General features: G+C 37.9%; 1 protein-coding gene across 1 annotated transcript in view; it reads right to left on the bottom strand.

Moving 5' to 3' along the window:
• Nucleotides 1–15,420, bottom strand: part of CWC27 (CWC27 spliceosome associated cyclophilin) — a 253,087-nt gene extending 237,667 nt beyond the window's left edge. The window contains 4 exon segments of the mRNA XM_049769065.1: nt 1,551–1,574; nt 1,577–1,610; nt 1,612–1,647; nt 15,319–15,420. Coding sequence (XP_049625022.1) covers nt 1,551–1,574; nt 1,577–1,610; nt 1,612–1,647; nt 15,319–15,420 — 196 coding nt within the window.
• Between the last annotated feature and the right edge of the window lie 1,214 nt (nt 15,421–16,634).

The raw sequence follows: 16,634 nt of genomic DNA, 5'->3' as shown, positions 1-16,634 counted from the left end.
TATTCTTTATTTCCCCTGTATTCTTATAAATAGGGAAATAAGTTGGTTGCAGCACTTGAATTTCATCATCTAATTTTAGAAAAGTATTTCCTTTTTCATTATCAAAACTACATCCAGATGTTTTCTGTTTCTTCTTCATCTGGTCATGGATTATAATTTACCATTCATTCTTTCAAATGTTTTTGTACTTTCATTCTTCTCCTATAAAAGTTAAGCTTTTCATTCAAAACTTCTTTCCAGAAACAACTCTGACTTTTCCATGTCTACTAGTGTTTCTGGGTGCTGGTGACAGTTCCTTGAGGCTTCTCTTTCTGATTCAATTTCCTCCTGCCTGCCATAACCATTATTAATAATAGCCTTTACAGATGTCTTTTTTCTTTTCCTTTCTTTGGCAGGTTAATTTATTTGGCAGGACGGTGGGAGACTTAACATGGTGATTTTACTCCTTAAAATCTCCTCTAGTGATTAGCCATTTGTCTGATATTATTTGGAGAGCTCCTGCTATACCCAACAACTGGTTATTTTGATGTTCCTTCACACCTTACTTTTAACCATAAACACTGTTTTCTGACATCCTGATTAACCCTGAATATCTCTGACAATCAAACATAATTCAGAAGGACTTGCCACCACTGGAAATATCTGAAAGTGGAGATTGTTGAATAAATATGGAACATATTCTAAAAGCCAACAAGTTACAAACATGTTTTCATATGAATTCAAATTCATGTATAACTTTGTTAAATTTGCTTAAAAAATAGTGTCTTTCTGACAAAAATTTAAAAACTGCTAGAGACAATAACATTTTCACTAAGTATCAGATGAAAGATGATTGAAAAGCACGATTTTTAACTGACATTAAAAATAAATAAAATGGCCAGAGCGATAGCACAGAGGGTAGGGCATTTGCCTTGCATGCATCTGACCCAAGTTCAATCTCTGGCACCCTTGAGCCTCCTAGGAGTAACTTCTGAGTGCAGAGCCAGGAGTAATCTCTGGAGCACTGCTCGGGTACAGACCAAAAGCTAAAAAAAAAAAAAAAAAAAAAAAAGAATAAACCTGAATAGAATAGAAAGGAAAAATGATGGTAGGCTAGAAAAGCTAAGCTGCCTAAAGATTTCAACTATGAGAACAATAAAGAATAAATAAGAAAAAAAATAAAGCAGGCAAAGAGATTAATGAGAAAAAGTTCAGATAAAAGGGTTAATGATAACCATAAAGTAAAAGTAGAGACAGGGAAAAAATAACTTTGTGATTACTTGTTTAGTCATAGCCTATAGTGAAAGACTTGAGTAGAAGAGAACCACTAGGCCAGATGTGCAGATTATAGCTAAAAAGAGAAGAAATGGCCTGAAAATTAATGAGAAAATCATTTGACTGAGATTTATTTCCTGGAACGTGGTTCAATACTTGCATCTCTATATCAACTCCTATTACTCCTTCATCACTTTTAGCAGATCTTTAATGTTCTAAAAAAATACACTGCAGTTTCTTTTGAATAACAGAAATTCTTTTACAGACTAATAAACTCTAAGATTTATATGGCTTACCTTCCAAACAAAGCTGGATGAATTTCTACATGCCTTAGGAGCTTCTTTTGACCACAATTCGTATGTCAATATCTCCTGCTGTAGTCTTCAATAAAACCTGTGGGAAAGAATATTACACCACTATTGTAAATCATCACTTTGCTTGATCAACAATTAAAAAACTTCAACCTGAAAGCATTTTCTAGGTGGAGTCTATAAATTAGATTATTAAGTTCAATTTTTAAAAAAAAATTCACAGACAATTATTACCTCAGCTATTTTCAAAAAGGAACTTTGAATTTAAGAAAAACATGCATTCAATCACAGAAACTATTTTACATTGAAAAAATATACTAAAAAATTGGGGTGAGATGATGGCTCAACAGCTACAGTACCTGCCTTTCATGTGTGAAGCATTGATTCTATGCCTGTATGGGCTGAGCATGCAGGTCTTCACTTTTATTACATGGTTACAATTAACCTGAGAACTCTGCTCTCAGACATTGCTGACACTGTAAGCAATTTCCAGCCACAAAACAGCTAAGTGTGTGAGAAAACTTGCAAGTAATCACTGGTGAGCATCACAACCATCAACACATACAAGCAGCAAAGTCAACAGTACAACCCAGCAAGCAGGTGTGTGAGCATTATTAGAGACCCTCCAATAAATACTAGAACTTTTAAGTACTCAAGCTCAACAAATGAGTATAGAATTTTTCTTTTCTTTCGTTTTTGTTCTTTCATTTGTTTTAACTTGGGTTACACCTGGCAGTGCCCAGGGCTTATTCATGGGTCTGTGCTTAAAAACTCTCCTAGAAGTATTCAGGAAACCATATGTAGTATTGGGGATCAAACACAGGTCTGCCACATGTAAGGCAAGTGCCTATCTATTAGATTACTGCTCCAGCCCTGTTCTTTTATTTTGTAATTTGCTATGCCAATTATATTGGAAGTAATACAGTGGCAAAATGAATTCAAACAAGTTTACATTTTTTTTTTTTTAAATCACCTTTCTCTCACCTGGCTTGCATACAGTCAACCCAGGTTAAATTCTTAGCATCCCATCTAGTTCCCTGTACACACCATCAGCAGTAATAATTCCTGAGTGCAGAGCCATGAGTAAGCCCTTAGCACTGCGAGGTGTAGCTCAAAAGGAAAAAAGAAAAATAAATCACTCTGCCATTGTGCTCGATGGTCAGAGGTCACACAAGCTTAGTTATGATGCTCTCTTAGGGCCCATACTTCAATTTCAGTGCTATTCCTGGCTGTCATCAACAGGGTATTACACACACTCCAATGTGGTGCTGGAAAACCAAAAGAGGAGAGCTACTTTGGCCACACTTAACAAAAACAGAAAAAAGCTGGAATTGAACTCAAGACCATGTGTGCTTGCAACACAAACATTTTGCCACTGACTTAACCTCCAGGTAACCTGTACAAACTTTTATCCAGTTTATAAAGATTTACCATCTTTTCTAGTTAGATCCACCTATCATGCAACTATCAGAACCCTATTTAGTCCTACTGAAGGAGCAAATTGGTAAAATTGTCTTACTCAAAACCACAACCAAAAAGATTATTAAGCTTTGAGAGCTGGAGAGATAGTACAGTGAGTAGGACGCCATCCTTGCATGCAGCTGACCTGGGTACAGTACCCTACGTCCCAAAAGGCCCCCTTATTTTGCCAGAAATGATTCCTGAGAGCAGAGTCCGGAATAAATCTTGAGCCCAAGTGTATCCCCTCCAAAACAAAACAAAGCAAAACAAAAAAATGTTAGACTTTAAATTTATTTAAACAGTTTGGTACAAATGGAGACAAGCTTCTCCAATATCAATTTTTCTCCTCTAGTCTATCAAATAAATAAGTGCCAATCAATGATGAGTGGTCAAAGATTTGTGACCATCACATGACCATCACATTACTTTAGAAATATTCTTTTTTTTTTTTTAATTTTTGGGCCACACCCATTTGATGCTCAGGGGTTACTCTTGGCTAAGAGCTCAGAAATTGCCCCTGGTTTGGGGGAACCATATGGGACGCCACGGGATCGAACTGCAGTCCATCCTTAGCTAGCGCTTGCAAGGCAGACACTTTACCTCTAGCTCCACCTCTCCGGTCCCTAGAAATATTCTTATGGAAAAACATTTATTTCTCATTATTTAAAAACAGGAGACTGTTCTCACTAGAAATGTCAAGGTACTCATATTTTGTTTGTTTGTTTGTTTTGGAATCACAACAGTGAAGGGGTTCTCCTAGCTCTGCACTCAAGAATTACTCCTAGTGGGCTCAGAAGACCATAGAGAATACCCAAAATTGAACCCTAGTAGGCTATGTGCAAGGCAAGTGCCATACCCAAATTATATTGCTTATTCCCTCTAAGTCATTTGCCTAATTTCCATCAATGTTTTAAAAATGGAAAGAAGCTGAAAAATCCACTAAAACCTCTCCCACTCCACCCATATATAGATGTGTCAGAGAAACTGAGAATTTCTTCAAGAGGAGCCTGTTAATAGCAAAGAAGCAATAGTATTTCTCTTTGCTTCCTCCACATCTAGTGACTTTTATTTCAGTTGCTTTTCAAATTTTGTATCAGGGGGCCAGAGCAATTGTAAATGGGTAAGACACGTGCCTTGCATGGAGCCAACTATGTTTGGTCCCCAGAGTCCACAGGAATATTACCTGAATGCAAGCCAGGATAAGCTTTGAGCATTGCTGGGTGTGCCCCTCAAAAATGTAAAAAACAATTGAATCCCAAGCCAAAACTATACAGCCATATGTACATATAAATGATGAATTAATTTTGTCTTTTGGGGTTTTAAATGGTCATAACCATAGCTATTATATACTTATTATTATTTTCCAAGGATCATAATAATCAAGGGGAAACATTATCTATACTATGGTGGCTTTTAAATTCCCTTCTTTAACCCTTAAAATGACCTAGAGGAGGGGTCTCAAACTCAAATTACCTGGGGGCCGCAGGAGGCAAAGTCGGGGTGATCCTTGAGTGCAAAGTCAGTAGTAAGCCTTGAACATTGGGGGATGTGACCCAAACAACTAAAACAAACCAAGACGAAAAAAGATTCCTCTAGAGCAGGCCACAAAATGTTGTTGTACGGATGGCCGCAAACGGTCCGTAGGCCGCAAGTTTGAGACCCCTGACCTAGAGAAATAGCTCAGAGGATTAGAAGGTCAACATCGAAAGTGTATTGTCAGGAGTCAAACTGCCATGCACAGAGTACAATCAAAACTAAATCAAAAGAGATGAAACCCCAAATACAAAGAAAATAGTATAAGAATCACAACAGAGCTTCCATATACCATATCAGCAGAAAAAAATGTATAGTCAATGTATTAAATGAGTAAAACTTTCAACCTATTCTTCTGCAAAGACAGTATTTAGATTTGAGAATAAAAATATTCTCAGATAATAATTCCATGTTTTGCTATGACTAATACAACCCTGCAAGAATTACTAAATGTCAGAAAAAAAAATGACAACACAACCCTGTATATCAATGATCTCTCTAATGTCAATGGAGTTTTCTCATCAAAAGGAACGAATGGCTGGATGGACCTGAAAACAAAATCTGTCTCTTTGCTAACAGGAAACAAACCTGAATTCACAGAATAAATACAAATTGAGTAAAAAGATGGAAAACAATCAAATAAGCCAATGGCAGAGAAGAAAAGATGGAACAACCATACTTGTATCAGACTAAATAGCAATCTAAAGAATGTAATAGAGGGGCCAGAAAGATAGCACAGCAGTATGACTTTTACCTTGCATACAGCCAATCCAGATTGCCTGCTAGGAGCAATTTACCCCTGAGTGCCACCAGGTGTGACCAAAAAATAAAACAAACAAACACACAAACAAAAAAAAAAGAATATAATACAACTAAGATGAATAGTTCTTATTGGTTAAGAGAAAATACATCAATAAATAAAAATCATATCAATATAGACACTAACTGGAAAATCAGCCAAATTTATAAAGCTTATGTTCACAGACATATAAAAGCATAATAGTAATGGCAGACCTCAACTCTCTATATTCACCATTAGCAGCCAAACAGAAAGAAATCAGGAAAGGTACTCAAGAGCCTATATGAGAAGTTAGAAGAACTGGTATTATCGGTCATATACAGGGTCCTTCATCCTCAAAAAAATGAATACACATTCTTCTCTTATTCACAAGAAATTCTCCAGAACAGATAACATACAAGGACATAACTTATACCCATATATTTACAAATATAGAAATCATACCAAGCATTTACTGAGACCACAATGCTATAAAATTAGAAATTAGCCATAAAAAGATGTGGGAAAACTCCAACACCTGGAAGCTGAAGAAAACATTATTAAATAATAACTGGATCAAAAGGAAAATCATGGAAGAAACAAAAAAAATTATTGAAACTAATGAGAATGAAGAAACAAACTATCAGAATCTATGAGACACAGTAAAAGCCATTTTAAAAAAAATTTCACTGTGATATAGGCCTACCATTAGGCAAGAAGAAAAAGGTCAACTGTGAGCTTTTAAGATGTGCTCAAATACACACCTTTAACACCTGGAAAAGAAGTGACAAATGAATCCCAAATTTAGTAGAATAAGAAAGAAATAAAAAATATTATCTTACTTATAAAATAATTTCTTATAAAAATATAAAACAAAAATGAATAATATATAAATCAAGAAGCAATACAATGAGTCAATGAAGTGAAGAACTGGTTCTTCCAAAATACAAATACTTCCAAAATACAAATACTTGCCAGTGGGGCAAAAAGAGGCTCCAGAAAACTCGCTCGCCCAGAGGCCATTTTCAGGGAGGGACTACAGAGCATGAAAACCGGCAAGACTTTGCAAAAGCCGGCTCCCTGTGTGTGACACCAGGCGGGGAAAATCCACGAAAGTACACCGGCCCAGTGGGGCCCAATTGTGAAAAACTGTGAGTGTGACCTGTATATGTCTGTCTACTGTCCTCTTGCGTGAAACTCTTGCGAGTGGGGCAAAAAGAGGCTCCAGCGGAGCACGGCCGCTCCGCTTCGCTACGCGGCCGTGCACTCTTTCTAAGGAAAGAACACCATTGCAACAAGAAGGAAAAATCACACTAAGAACGGCGCTATATCACAGAAGCAAACATTTCTCTCCGGACTGTCTTCTCTGTTGCATGCTCGGGCCTAAGATTTGACCCAGTGTGAGGCTTCATCCACGGAGGACTCCCCTCCCTTAGAGGCAAGTCAGCCCATCCAGAAAGGGAGGAGCCAGAGGAGTGTGCTGCCTGCATCATATAGACAATGAATACCACCACAACACGTAGAAAAACCCAAAATACAAGTATGACAATGGGGAAACAACGCAGGCCAGCATCAGACATAGAGAATGAAGATGACAATTCTGAAGACCAGATAATGACCAACCAACTAATCAACCTACCAGATAAGGATTTTAGACTAGCAATATGGAAGATGCTCAAAGACCTCCAAGAAACCATGGATCGAGTTGAACAGAACACTAATAAGAACCAAGAAAATATGAGACAGAAATCACAAAACTCCAAACTGAAATAACATGTCAACTAACAGGACTGAAAAAGTCAGTAAACGAAGTGAATGACAAAATGGATAAGCTCTGGGACAGGGTATCAGAAGCTGAGAATAGACTTAGTGCTGTGGAAGATGAGATACATAACAATTCCATACAGCAGGAGAGATTGGACAAAAAACTTAAAGCAAATGAGCAGACAATGGAAAAATTAGTCAAAGAATGGGAACAGATGAAAATAGAAGTCTATGATAAGATCAACAGAAACAACTTAAGAATCATTGAGGTCCCAGAGACCCAGGAAGAAAATTTCCAGGAAGAATCAACGGTCAAGAACATCATTAAAGAGAAACTTCCAGAGCTAAAGAATATATGTGATCAAATCCTGCATGCCCGAAGAGTACCAACCAAAAGAGACCCCAGAAAAACCACCCCAAGACACATCCTAGTCACAATGACAAATCCCACAGATAGAGACAGAATTCTGAAAACAGCAAGATCAAAAGGGGAAATCACGTACAAGCAACCTTCCCTGAGATTTACAGCAGACCTGTCACCAGAAACACTCAATGCCAGAAAGCAGTGGTGGGATATTGTGACAAGACTGAATGAAATGAATGTTTCACCCAGAATACTATACCCAGCAAAACTCACTTTCCGGTTTGATGGAAGAATACATGGTTTCACAGACAAAAAACAGCTCAGAAACTTCACAGACACAAAACCAGTCTTAAGAGAAAAACTGAAAGACCTAATTTAAGACAAGACTACCCAAAAGACACACCAAATTTCGAAATAAAGATGGCGTTAAATCCCAGGACAATTCTTTCTCTCAACGTCAATGGACTAAATGCACCAGTCAAGAGACACAGAGTGGCTAAATGGATCAAAAAACTCAATCCAACCTTCTGCTGCCTACAAGAAACGCACCTGAATAGTCAGAAAAAACATAGACTCAAAATAAAAGGCTGGAGAAAAATTATCCAAGCAAACAACACCCATAAAAAAACTGGAGTGGCCATACTAATATCAGATAATGCAAACTTTATACTCAGGAAGGTTGTAAGGGACAAAGATTGACATTTTATATTAATCAAGGGGTACGTAGAGCAGGAAGAATTCACTCTCTAAACATATATGCACGGAATGAGGGGCCAGCAAAATATTTAATACAACTGTTGACAAATCTGAAAAATAATATCAACAACAACACAATAATTGTGGGGGACATCAACACGGCGTTGTCAACACTGGATAGGTCAACCAGACTGAAACCCAACAAGAATATACTAGACCTGAGGAGAGAAATGGAAGAAAGAGGCCTAGTGGATATATATAGGACACTCCATCCCCAGAAACCTGGATACACATTCTTCTCCAATGTACACGGGACATTCTCCAGGATAGACTACATGCTGGCACATAAAACATACCTCCATAAGATCAAGAGGATAGAAATTTTGCAGACTACCTTTGCTGACCACAAGGCTCTGAAATTATTTGTGAACTCCAAAGGGACTCAGAAGAAACACTTTAACACCTGGAAGTTAAACAGCCTCATGCTCAATAACCAGTGGGTCCGAGATGAAATCAAGGAGGAAATCAAAAGGTTCCTGGAAACAAATGACAATAAAGACACAAACTATCAGAACTTATGGGACACAGCAAAAGCAGTACTGAGAGGAAAATTTATAGCTTTGCAAGCACACATCAGGAAGGAAGAAGGAGCTTACCTGAGTAGCTTAATGACACAACTAATAGAACTAGAAAATGCTCAACAAAAGGACCCAAGAATAGGAAGACAGAAGGAAATAACAAAGCTGAGAGCAGAAATCAACGAAGTGGAAATTCAAAAAACAATCCGAAAGATCAACGAAAGCAGAAGTTGGTTCTTTGAAAAAATAAACAAGATTGATAGACCATTGGCAAACCTAACAAAGAAAGAGAGAGGAAGAAACTTGATAACTCGTATCAGGAATGAAAAAGGAGAGATCACTTCTGATATGACAGAGATTCAAAGGGTAATCAGAAACTACTTTGAAAACCTCTACGCCACTAAAAATGAGAACCTGGAAGAAATAGATAAATTATTAGACTCTTATAATCTTCCACGGTTGAAGGAAGAGGATGTAGCATATCTAAACACCCCCATCACCATTGATGAAATTAAAACAGTAATCAAATGTCTGCCGAAAAACAAAAGCCCAGATCCAGATGGATTCACTAATGAATTCTATCAAACTTTCCAAGAGGAACTACTGCCAATCTTGGCAAGACTCTTTCATGAAATTGAAAAAACAGAAACACTTCCAAATAGCTTTTATGAAGCCAACATCACCTTGATACCTAAACCAGACAGAGATGCTACCAAAAAAGAAAACTACAGACCAATATCGCTGATGAATGCAGACGCAAAGATCCTCAACAAAATCCTGGCAAATAGGATTCAATGCCTCCTTAAGAAGATCATCCACTACGATCAAGTAGGTTTCATCCCAGGAATGCAAGGATGGTTTAACATCCATAAATCTATCAACATAATACACAACATCAATAACAAGAAAAATAAAAACCACATTATCATATCAATAGATGCAGAGAAAGCATTTGATAAGGTCCAACACCCATTCTTGATCAAAACTCTCAGCAAGATGGGAATGGAGGGAATCTTTCTCAATATAGTGAAGGCCATCTACCACAAGCCAGTGGCAAATATTATCCTCAATGGAGAAAAACTAAAAGCCTTCCCTCTAAATTCTGGCACAAGACAAGGCTGTCCTCTCTCACCACTCCTATTCAACATAGCACTGGAAGTATTTGCTATAGCGATTAGGCAAGAAAACGATATCAAGGGAATCCAGATAGGAAAGGAAGAAGTCAAGCTCTCACTGTTTGCAGATGACATGATACTCTACTTGGAAAACCCTAAAGACTCTATCAAAAAGCTTCTAGAAACAATAGACTCATATAGCAAGGTGGCAGGCTACAAAATTAACTCACAAAAATCAATGGCCTTTCTATACACCAATAGTAATAAGGATGAAATGGACATTAAGAAAACAACCCCATTCACAATAGTGCCACACAAACTCAAATATCTTGGAATCAACTTGACTAAATACGTGAAGGACCTATACAAGGAAAACTATAAAACTCTGCTCCAAGAAATAAGAGAGGACACACGGAAATGGAAACACATACCCTGCTCATGGATTGGCAGGATTAACATCATCAAAATGGCAATACTCCCCAAGGCATTATACAGATTTAATGCCATCCCTCTAAAGATACCCATGACATTCTTCAAAGAAGTGGATCAGACACTTTTGAAATTCATTTGGAACAATAAACACCCTCGAATAGCTAAAGCAATCATTAGGAAAAAGAATATGGGAGGAATTACTTTCCCCAACTTTAAACTGTACTACAAAGCAATAGTTATCAAAACAGCATGGTATTGGAATAAGGACAGGTCCTCAGATCAGTGGAATAAGCTGGAATACTCAGAAAATGTTCCCCAGACATACAATCACCTAATTTTTGATAAAGGAGCAGGAAATCCTAAATGGAGCAGGGAAAGCCTCTTCAACAAGTGGTGTTGGCACAATTGGATAGCCACTTGCAAAAAATTGAACTTAGACCCCCAGCTAACATCATGTACGAAGGTAAAATCCAAATGGATTAAAGACCTCGATATCAGATCCAAAACCATAAGATATATAGAACAGCACATAGGCAAAACACTCCAGGACATTACAGGCATCTTCAAGGAGGAAACTGCACTCTCCAAGCAAGTGAAAGCAGAGATTAACAGATGGGAATATATTAAGCTGAGAAGCTTCTGCACCTCAAAGGAAATAGTGCCCAGGATACAAGAGCCACCCACTGAGTGGGAGAAACTATTCACCCAATACCCATCAGATAAGGGGCTAATCTCCAAAATATACAAGGCACTGACAGAACTTTACAAGGAAAAAAACATCAAACCCCATCAAAAAATGGGGAGAAGAAATGAACAGACACTTTGACAAAGAAGAAATACACATGGCCAAAAGACACATGAAAAAATGTTCCACATCACTAATCATCAGGGAGATGCAAATCAAAACAATGATGAGATACCACCTCACACCACAGAGAATGGCACACATCACAAAGAATGAGAATAAACAGTGTTGGCGGGGATGTGAAGAGAAAGGAACTCATCCACTGCTGGTGGGAATGCCGTCTAGTTCAACCTTTATGGAAAGCGATATGGAGATTCCTCCAAAAACTGGAAATCGAGCTCCCATACGATCCAGCTATACCACTCCTAGGAATATACCCTAGGAACACAAAAACACAATACAAAAACCCCTTCCTTACACCTATATTCATTGCAGCACTATTTACCATAGCAAGACTCTGGAAACAACCAAGATGCCCTTCAACAGACGAATGGCTAAAGAAACTGTTGTACATATACACAATGGAATATTATGCAGCTGTCAGGAGAGATGAAGTCATGAAATTTTCCTATACATGGATGTACACGGAATCTATTATGCTGAGTGAAATAAGTCAGAGAGAGAGAGAAAAACGCAGAATGGTCTCACTCATCTATGGGTTTTAAGAAAAATGAAAGACACCCTTGTAATAATAATTTTCAGACACAAAAGAGAAAAGAGCTGGAAGTTCCAGCTCACCTCAGGAAGCTCACCACAAAGAGTGATGAGTTTAGTTAGGGAAATAACTACATTTTGAACTGTCCTAATAACGAGAATGTATGAGGAAAATGGAGAGCCTGTCTAGAGTACAGGCGGGGGTCGGGTGGGGAGGAGGGAGAATTGGGACATTGGTGATGGGAATGTTGCACTGGTGATGGGTGGTGTTCTTTACATGACTGAAACCCAAACACAATCATGTATGTAATTAAGGTGTTTAAATAAATTTAAAAAAATACCAAAATAAACAAGACTTTGGCTAGGATCAAAAGGAGAAAAGAAAAATACCCAAATAAACAGGGTCAGAATCAATAAGGAAGAAATTAAACAAATCCCTTACAAATTCAAGATATAAGAGGTTACTCTGAACAACAGTTCAGTTAAGCGGGAGAAACTAGAAAAAAATAGATTCTTAAAATAATGTAATCTCGGGGCCTACTGGATAACACAGAGGTAGGGTGATTGCCTTGCACGCAGCCAACCCAGGACCAACAGGGCTTCAATTCTCGGCATCTCATATGGTCCCCAAAGCCTGCCAGGAGCGATTTCTGAGCACAGAGCCAGGAGTATTCCCTGGGAGTCACCAGCTGTGGCATAAAAAAAAAAAAAATAAGATATGTAATCTCCCAAAACTGAATAAATAGGAAAGAGAAAACCTTAAGAAGCCCAATTAACCTGAGAAATGGCATAGCAGTAGGGCACTTGCCTTGCACGTAGCCACCTGGGATTGCCCCAGGTTCAATTTTCCAGCATCTCATATGGTCCCTTGAGCCTACCAGGAGCAATGATTTCTGAGCACAGAGCCAGGAATAACACCTGAGTTTTGGGGGTTTTCCCAAAACAAAACAAACAAAAGACCAATTAAAAGCAAAAAAAAAAAAAAATTAAAAGAGTAACAAGAATATTCCCCAAAAAAACCACATATAAAAATATCCTCAAGAACACAGCAAATAACTATATATTTTATATGTAATATTGCATTTAAACAATAAAGAGTATTAACAAAAATCTGAGAATTTTATTACTAGATGGGAAAACATGTAGGTTTTCCACACTCCTCAAAGCATGCATTCATTGGTTTAGAAACTACTGCACTTCAAAGAAGTGGATCAAACACTCCTGAAATTCATTTGGAACAAAAAAAGACCCAAGAATAGCTAAAGCAACTCTTAGGAAAAAGAAAATGGGAGGCATCACTTTCCCCAATTTCAAATTGTAGTACAAAGCAATACAACAGCATGATATTGGAATAAAGAAAGGCCCTAGATCAATGGAATAGACTTGAATATTCAGAAAATGTTCCCCAGACATACAATCAATTAATCTCTAATAAAGGGGCAAGAAATGCAACATGGAGCAAGGAAAGCCTCTTCAACAAGTGGTTTTGGGGCAACTGGTCAGCTGTTTGCAAAAAAGCGAACTCAGACCTCCATCTAACACCATGCACAAAGGTCAAATCCAAATGGATTAAAGACCTGGCTGACCATATAAAGCTTACCACAGAGTAGTGAGTGCAGTTAGAGAAATAACTACACTAACAACTATCATGAAAATAGAAGTGAGTTAGAGAAATAGAATGTCTATCTAGAATACAGGAAAGGGATGGCAAAGTGTTGGGGGGGGGGCATTAGTGGTGGGAAAGTTGCCCTGGTGAAAGGGGTACTTTTTTTATAACAGAAATCTAACTAAAAACATGTTTATAAATAAAGATATTATTTAAAATAAAAACTACTGCACTTAAAACAAGATAATTCAGATCAGATCTCTCTCAACAAGTTTTGGAATCAAGATGCCCATAATAAAATATAACCCTCTATCTTACTGCATCTTTACTGTGGCTCAGTATCTTATTTAAAAAACAAGGGTAGCAATATCCTTATTTTTGTTATCAGAACAAAATGAGTTATTATGAATTACATGTTTAAAACCATACCTGAAAAACAGGAAATGCTCAAAATATGATACTATCACATTTTGTCAGAATTATCATTCTTAAACATATTTTATTGCCCACAGGCAACTATGATTGAGTCACCGTGCTTACCAAGGTATCTTAAAATCTTTTCACTGATCGATAAATTACTGATTTTGAAAAATAAACTAGAGAAATTGTAGAGGGGTTACGGTGCTTTATTTATCCTAGTTTAATACCGTGGCAAAACATACGTTCACCAGGAGTGATCCCTCAGCACAAAGTCAGGAGTAAGTCCTGAAGGCAATTCCAGTCCCCCACTCCCAAAGGCATAGTCTTTTCCTTCTTTGTTCATACAAGCACTCACTATTCTGTTAGACATTATCCATGAAACTCCCAGTTAAGTCAACACTTTGATAAGAAAATGGTCTTAGGAAAATATAATAATCTATAATTTATACTAAATAAGCATTATGTAAGGAAATTTCAACTTCAGAGGATGGCTACATTTTAGACAACTGGTATATTTCTGTGGCTCATGAAGATTCAAGTGTTAAAGCCTACTATGGCAAAACACAAAACACATACACACGATTATCAAAGATTCACTAGAATGTTATTTACTTCCCAAATTGACATGATATTTGAAAAGATGTATTTTTGTCACATTTACTCTGGGGAATGATCTCAACAGCTAATACAATATTAGATAGCAGAAACATTAAACTTTCATTGAGCAATTTTTTTTTATTACAACTGCCTTAGTTTTGCAGGCCAAAATTCTTGCTATGCATGTTTTCCAAGGAACAGAACTCTGAAGCTTCAGTATCTACAATTCAGCCTTATGCTAAAAAAAAAAATCTCCTAACTATTATTGAAGAAAAATTTAGACACTTCCAAATGTTCTCCTGAATAATTCTATTCTGATGAGTTTTGCATAGAACATGATACGGTCTATCCCCCAATAAATATCTGAAACTTGTGTTCAAGTATATAACGTTGTTATAGCTTTTCATTATTATGGCCAATATTTCCAATCTTCCTCTAGAATAAAGCAACTAAGTTGCAGTTAACAGTCAATAGTATAAACTCAAACACACAGATGCTTAAATAGTACCTCAGAGTAAAAATGAAGTATCAATTCGCTCATCTACCCGTTCACTTACAACATATTTAATTTGTATACTTCCATTTGTCGAGCACTGTTCAGAGTGCTTGCCTATGTCATACTTGCACTCTATGTGAGAGAGAAGCGACGAAGGGAGGAACAATAAGCAAAAATACTAATACAGGAAAAACATGAAGCTGTTAAAGTGGACAAGTAAAGCAGTTATGAGAAACAAAAGGACTCTGCTAAGGCAATATCTGAGTAGGCTAAAAGAGTATTCCAAAGAAGGGAAAACAGCAAGTACAGAGGCCCAACCTGGCACAATTAGCAATCTCCATCTGTGTTATCAATTGGATATTATTTTCACCCTCCATATCCAACATTTGGAAATACTCTATAACTCCTAGAGTCCCCCTATGAAAAGAGATAGTCATGAAAAATGAGGATAAATTTCAAAACAAAGAAAGAAAATAACTTTTCTTCCCCAAATACCCACTAAAAATTGTATTACCAAGTGACTGTCACAACAGAATGGCATCTGATGTAAATTTACTTCATTGAAACTCAACTTTGTACTTTCAGTCCCAATATATTTTCCATTGCTCTGGTTCATTGTTTCACAAGTTCAAGAATTCAGGAATATAAACTCTACTACAGACTTCTCTACCTCGAATTAAGAATCTGGACAATAACTGACATGCCTTGCCCATCGAATCAATCAGGAAATCATTCTAACATGGCAATATTTCCTATTTCCCACTTTTTCTGACAGTCATCTCAGATTTTAAGGTGAGTTCAAACGCGGTATCCTTATGAAGGTTCTCCCCTGCTTTCCAGTTGCTAACTACTCTGTACTACCAGAGCAACATACAACTCTCCCCATAAGCTCTCCAGCAAAATACAAAATTGTCCTTTACCTGTCTCCCAACTAAACCCTAAACTCTCCTAGTGACAACCAGAGTTTATCCATCCCTCTATTTAATTCCTGCACTTTGAGTGTCTTGTTGGATAAATAATTGTTTTTGTTCTTTCTTTCTTTTTAATCAAGAGGGCGATTTTCAGGCTAAGTCAAAGATATGCCAAAACTTTTAATTCTACAGACTTTTACTCAAAAAAGAGCCTGCCTACCAGTGGGGAAATAGGACTTTTGAGAGGACTTCATCATGTGCACGCTGCTATCGTCTTTGGGCGCAAACCAGTTCAGAGACAGAGGAAAGAAAAACACTTTTTGTGATGTCTTTCACCCCCAATATCGCAAAATTCGGGTCGGTGTTTCAGCGGGGGACCCAGACAGACACCCCAGTTGTGGGTCTCTCTCACCTTCCCGTTGGTGGGAGGTTCCTGGATGTAGATATTGCTCATGCTGGTCAGTAGTGGACACTCGGCTCCTATTTGAGGATACTGAGCGGCCAATCACTGAGGCTGCCCACCTATCCGTACACGCTTCCTTACGTCGGGGTCGCAGGGAGCCCCAGTGTGCCAGGGTCCCGTCAAACAGCGACACCAAACAAGCTTTCCCCTACCCACTCATGGAAGCCGCCATGTTGCTTCTGGACGCAACCACCGCTAAGTCCGAGAAGGGAGATACCACTGGCGTTCAGGAATAATAAATGACTAGTAAACTCTTACAGAATCACTTGGTTCATACTCAAAATGTTTTATGAAGAGTATTTAGTAAATACGGCTGCAATTTACTTCACGTCGCGAATGTGCAGGAGTGTGTCCTCCCCCAACGCTGGCAGTAATGGTTTGGCCCCTGTGCACCCTGCTTTTGCCTCCCCTGGAAACTGCTTCCTAGAACACTTTGGTTCTCCCGTCGCTGGAGCC

This window comes from Suncus etruscus, chromosome 2 (genome assembly GCF_024139225.1).
Source record: "Suncus etruscus isolate mSunEtr1 chromosome 2, mSunEtr1.pri.cur, whole genome shotgun sequence".
Taxonomy (NCBI): domain Eukaryota; kingdom Metazoa; phylum Chordata; class Mammalia; order Eulipotyphla; family Soricidae; genus Suncus; species Suncus etruscus.
The sequence above is the reverse complement of the archived record's forward strand: the minus strand, read 5'-3'. Positions and strand labels throughout refer to the sequence as shown.